Below are 6,020 nucleotides of genomic sequence, written 5' to 3' on the forward strand. Positions count from 1 at the left end.
ATAATATTTTCGACATCCCCAATACTGATTTTTGCAGTCGCATTTGTAAGGATTTATTTTCTTTTTTCCATTTTACTGGAATTTAAGCAACATGGTCACTGAGGATGATCAACAAAATCTGGGACAATAACTTCGCGAGATCTTCCAGCAGATACGCGTCGATTCCTATCGAGTTCCGAAAGTCCCATCGTTCATCCGTCAAGATCCGGCGTCATGGTTCATCCAAGTCGAAACGTCTTTCAGACGCGCGCAGTTTACAGTCGAATCCACGATGGCCGACTGGTTGCTCACCCAGCTCAAGAGCGACATTATCCTGCACATTAGGGACATCATCACAGCGATCAAAAATCGAAGTGTGCAGGGATTCGCGGAGTCCGCTGAAACTCGTCTCCGCTGACTTCTGAAAGGGGAAGTGTCTTTTTATGGAAAGCCTTCTGTCCTTTTGAATCGACTGCCTGCTTACAACGACGGTGGCTGCACAGATGAGGTCATGAAAGCTATTTTCATGGATCATCTTCCCAAACACGTTACAGCTATTCTCGCAGGTAATGAAACAGCCGACTTGCAAACATTGGCTAATTTGGCAAACGAGATCGTTGCCGTCGTGCTAACGCGGCCTATTTCCCAACTCAACTCTGCCGCAATCTCTAAAGAGACTCCGTCGGAAACTCTCGAGTCCAAACTTGACTGGATTGTCACAAGAATATCGCAATTGGAAGGCCAAATCTCAAAACCGCAATCTAACCGTTCACGAAACCCATTGCGCTCGATTTCGCAGAACCGGAAGAACTGCGTCCGATCGCAGAGCAAAGACGGAAAAAAGCTTTGCTTTTATCATAAAAGATTTGACGATGAGGCCAGATGCTGCAAAAATCCGTGTTCTTGGGTTCAGAAACCGAATTCGGAAAACTAGAGAAGTCTCCCCGCCTGGAGACCGTCGGGTTAGGCAGAACCACGTCCAAACGTCTCCACATTCGCGACCGTGACTCCGGACTCGTCTTTCTGATCGATACCAGTTCCGATCTTTCTTTCTTACCGGTCGATAAAAGAATCAAAAAACGACCCAGTGAGGGTATTCTAATCGCAGCAAATGATACGCATATTTCAACGTACGGCGAAAAACGAATCTCGCCCAACATTGGTCTCCGTCGCGATTTTCCATGGCACTTCTGTGTAGCCGACGTCCCTAATCCAATCATTGGAGCAGACTTTCTGGCACACTACCGCCTTTTTCCATTTCTTCACGACTCTCGCATAGTGGACACTACCACGGCTCTTAGCACTGCTGGTTTCCTGAAAAACGCGAGCATTTTTGGGGTGAGCGCATTGGATCGTTCCCAACCCTATGCGAAAATTTTAGCGGAATTCCCGGAAACAACCAGAGTCTCGCAGACCCCAGGGACAGTAGCACGCGATATTGAACACCATTTCCATACCACAGGTCCTACGATAGCGGAGCGAGCCAGACGTTTACCTCCGGAGAAGTTGGCAATTGCAAAGAAAAAATTTGCGCAGATGGTTAATGATGGCATTTTTCGCCCTTCCAGTAGTCCATCGGCTTGACGTCGTAACAATCCCGGATAAATATCCGGTCCCGCACGTCCATGACTTTTCGGCACAGTTGCACGGAAAATCGGTGTTTACTAAGCTCGACCTCGCGATGGCGTACCACCAGATACCGATTGCTCCAGAGGACATCCCTAAGACGGCCGTCATTACAATGTTCGGCTTATTTGAGTTCCCCGTAACGACCTTCGGCCTAAGAAACGCAGGCTAATCGTGTCAACGGTATATCTTCCAAACTTTGGGGGATCTCAATTTCGTGTATGCTTATATCGACGATATCCTGATTGCATCCTCAAGTCCTGAGGAACATGCGAATCACCTTAAAATCGTCTTTCAGCGACTCAAGGACGCCCCTCTTCATCTCAATGTCAGCAAGGGCCAATTCGGACAGGCAGAGCTAGAGTTCGTAGATCACCTGATCAGTCAAGAAGGTTTTAAACCGACTCCTGAGAAGGTGCATGGTATTGCACATTTCCCGAAACCCGGCACGGTTATGGAACGCCGCAGATTCCACGGGTTAAAAAACTTCTATCGACGAAGCCTGCAGCACGCTGCTGACGTTCAGGCACCTTTACATCGGTACCTCGGCGAATCGCGTAAAAATGACAGGAGAGAGATCACGCAGGAGGCCGAAGAAGCGTTTAACAAGATTAAGCAAGATCTTGCCAACGCAACTCTGTTGTCACATCCCGTCCTTGATGACCGCAGTTTTCGAGTCTATAAAGTACTTTAGACACTTTCTTGAAGGTCAGAATTTCAAGGTCGTCACAGACCACAAACCTCTGACATACGCTTTTGTGCAACCCTCAAAAAAAGCTTCTCCCCGCCAACAAAGACAACTATCATTTATATCGCAGTTTACTACTCAAATCGAGCACCTTCCTGGCACTGACAACGTTGTGGCAGACTCCCTTTCTTGTGTGGAGGCAATTCACCTACCCACTGAATGGAGTCGAAGCGAACTCGCAGAAGCTCAAAAGAATGACCAAGGACTGAAGAGCCTTGTCGATTCTCCAGACTGCTCATTAAATTTCCGGGAAATCAACTGGGACTCTGGTCGCATTTCTCTGTACTGTGACTTGACTGGTGAAACACTTTATCCTTATAATCCTGCTCACCCAGGTGTCGAAGTTACAGCTCGAGTCATTCGTAAGCATTATGTTTGGCCTAGAATACATCGTGATATCACCAAATGGCGTATGACATGTCCTGATTGCCGACTATCAAAAATATAAGACCATAACCACCCAGCTCCTGCTCAATTCGTAGCTCCCGACGGAAGATTCCAGCACGTCCACATGGACATCGTTGGTCCACTTCCTGACAGTTTCGGATTCAGGTATTGCTTGACTATGATAGACCGCTTTTTGAGATGGCCCGGGGCAGTACCTCTTAAAGACATCGAAGCCCTGACTGTGTGCCGAGCTTTCGCAGACCACTGGGTCTCGCGCTACGGACCTCCTGAAACATTAACAAGTGACCAAGGTAGCCAGTTCGAGTCACAGCTATTTTAGGAGTTACTTCAGCTCACTGGTTGTCAAAGAATCCGATTTTTTTTGCAACGATAAAAAGTAAAAAAAAATATATAAGACATATAACGCCTGTTGACCTCTACACTTGAAGCGCATCGTCTGTAAGTAGCAGTCAACAGGCGTTATACGTCTTATATATTTTTTTAAATCTTTTTACCATTGCAAAAAAATATTGCCATTATTCCGTGACCTTCTATAGGTTGGATTGAGCGGTGGCATTCCTGCTTTAAAGCCGCAATCATGTGTCACGCAAACCCTGACTAGTCGCGATCACTATCAACCATTTTACTCCCGCTCAGATCAAACGTCATGGACGTCGGTTTATCCTCTGCGGAGTTTTTCTATGGTACGACCCTACGGATTCCCGGGGAGTTCGTTCTCCCAGATGATTTCAGACCAAATCTGCAAATATTCTTGGAAGAATTTCGCGAGCACATGCGATCGATGAAATCAGTACCGGTCGGACATCACGGTAATAAACGAGCATTTTTACATAAAGATTTGAATTCATGTTCACATGTTTTCGTTCGAGTAGGACCTGGAAAAAAGTCCCTCGAGCGTCCGTACACTGGTCCGCATAAGGTTGTGATGCGAACCTCTGATCGCGTTTTCGGAATAGAGGTAAATGGATCTTCACGCCAAGTTTCAGTAGAAAATTTGAAGCCTGCGTATTTTCTTCGGAATGATATTGTTAATCTCGCAACGACTAATAGTAAAGAAAAGACTGCGACAAATGTAGTTCCAGTACAGTGAAGACTGCAGTAAACGTAGTTCCTACTACCTCAGATATGATAACAAACGTCATTCCACCAATGAAAACGTGCGCGCCTCAAAAAAGAAAGAATCTTTTGCTACGTAGAAACTTATTAGAAGAATCACTTGCCAAAGCTCAGGAATAATTCTAAATCAACTCACTTGAAGTTAGAACTACGCATATAAGATATATTAGTATCGTATACCTACATACTTTTGTCTTCAGAGTTTAATTGCGTTACGCAAAGCATGTGATTTTTTCAGATTCACATTTATCTCCTTATTATATACGTTCAGCACACATTTGCAACAAACTTAAGTAATGCCTGTAAACGTGACATATACCTAAAATCGTCATTAAGCGCGAGATTCGAACATTACCTCACGATCTGTGATCGCAATTGCAATGTAAGAATCAACCAAAGAAAATTAATAACTACACTTATAGGGCACTTTAGATAATTCTAAATGTCAAATCAGAAATCTACAATTATAACGTATACACATGTATTCTATTAATCCCACATCAGCCTTTCCAATTCCGATCGACATCGTCATTCAGGGGGGGGGGGGGTACTGTGTGAAACTAACCTAACTTAACCTTACCGCACAGCGACTGAAGTCGTCATTGAGTACACCCTGTTGGTATCTATGGCCAGAGTAGCGAGCGAGTTCCACTTTTCAGTTGGCAACAGACACGGCCTGAGTGCATCGGCTTGGTGAGGCATTGCGCACCTACCTTTATCCCTACATACTTCACTTTAGCTCGTAGTGCGTGCAAAGCACTGTTGTTTAAATAAAGTTTATTGTTCTTTTCTGAAGTGACTGAGTTATCTCTCCATACCACAATAGCGGATTATAGGCCGCTGGATATACTTGGATTACACAGTAATACAAGAATCTGAATTTCAATAGAGAAAGACGGTTGACTTTCAGATGTAACCAACAGGATCATTCGCCAGTTGAAAGTCAACTGATTATTATAACATCACTTTAAGTAACGCGCTTGGCTGAAAGTCAACTCCTTTGTGTACGTAAAATGTACTTTATAGGTTAATTTAAGACAGAAAGATTGTTGACTTTTCGTCAACGCGTGCGTGTGAAATGAAACTTATAGGTTAATTTAAGTCAGCTGATTATTGAAATACCAGGTACAGAACGTAAATTTTCAATCCTTTTTTGTACTTTTTTATCACATGTAAACGATTATTCTATTAATACAAAAATCAGTTATAGATCTGAGTACATGTATCAAAATAAAAAACGTTGACGAAACGACTATACCATGAGCTCAGTGGTGATCGATACTATCCAGCCAGCGCTATCAACAGCATATTAGCTACTCTCAACTGCTGTCTTGGCACCTCTTCTAAAATCGCCAAAATCCGTCTAATTGTTTGCGCATCGCATTTCACGCACGCCTTTCTGCCAGCACTAATTGAATTTCAGAGCGCCTTATCCTTGCATGCGGGGCTCTAAAAAGATGGACGAACTCCTTTCCCTAGCTTCTCGTGGGAACAACAATGACAACACCAAACATAGTTGTAGTAAATGCGGTTCAAAACAACAGAACGCGCAGGGCTCCCGACAATGGGTCGACCAACAATGCCGACCAATCTAGAACTGGGGGAACCAATGAACATGGGTTCAGTGCGGTGGATCGGCGGGATCTCGCGACTTTTGGGTGGACGGAGCGACTGAATCACGACTTTCTAGAGTGCTATGATGCGAGTGTGGCCCCTGAACGGGGTTACATGGCACGGCTGTATACTCCGTGGTGCGAGAAACACCCGGAGCTATCGCACTTTTCGCAGCAACGTCTGCGAAACCATGCTGAAATACTCTGTAAAAGAGGCTATGTAAGCGGAACGCCTACTCTACCACAGCTACAACAAGCCGGCAACAGAGAAAGAGAGGCGACACTAAGACCACCCGCGGGCAGGCATCCAATAGAAGAAGAGCGATGCTTTACGACCCGGAGAAACATTAACACCAAGGTTTCTCTCAAGTCTAAATATCTGGCTGAAATGGATGATGAGCTTCGTGGACATTTTTTCCGGAGAATTCGACCTCTGGCCTATCAATTATTGTGTGTATAATGCAGCGAGAGCTTTGGCCGATGCGAACCGTAAAACAAAACCAACGGTTGATCATAAGACCAAAAGACGA

At 44.8% G+C, this 6,020-nt stretch overlaps 2 protein-coding genes across 2 annotated transcripts; both read left to right on the plus strand.

Moving 5' to 3' along the window:
- The first annotated feature begins 861 nt into the window (after nucleotides 1–861).
- LOC117181277 lies at nucleotides 862–1,563 on the plus strand. Its single transcript, XM_033373838.1, has one exon. It carries the CDS (start codon nucleotides 862–864, stop codon nucleotides 1,561–1,563), a length of 702 nt encoding a protein of 233 aa, XP_033229729.1.
- A 1,844-nt stretch (nucleotides 1,564–3,407) lies between these two features.
- On the plus strand, nucleotides 3,408–3,851 carry LOC117181279. The gene has a single exon (XM_033373839.1). The coding sequence runs from the start codon at nucleotides 3,408–3,410 to the stop codon at nucleotides 3,849–3,851; it is 444 nt and encodes a 147-aa protein (XP_033229730.1).
- Nucleotides 3,852–6,020: the final 2,169 nt, after the last annotated feature.

The sequence above is a fragment of the Belonocnema kinseyi genome, chromosome 10 (assembly GCF_010883055.1).
Source record: "Belonocnema kinseyi isolate 2016_QV_RU_SX_M_011 chromosome 10, B_treatae_v1, whole genome shotgun sequence".
NCBI lineage: Eukaryota > Metazoa > Arthropoda > Insecta > Hymenoptera > Cynipidae > Belonocnema > Belonocnema kinseyi.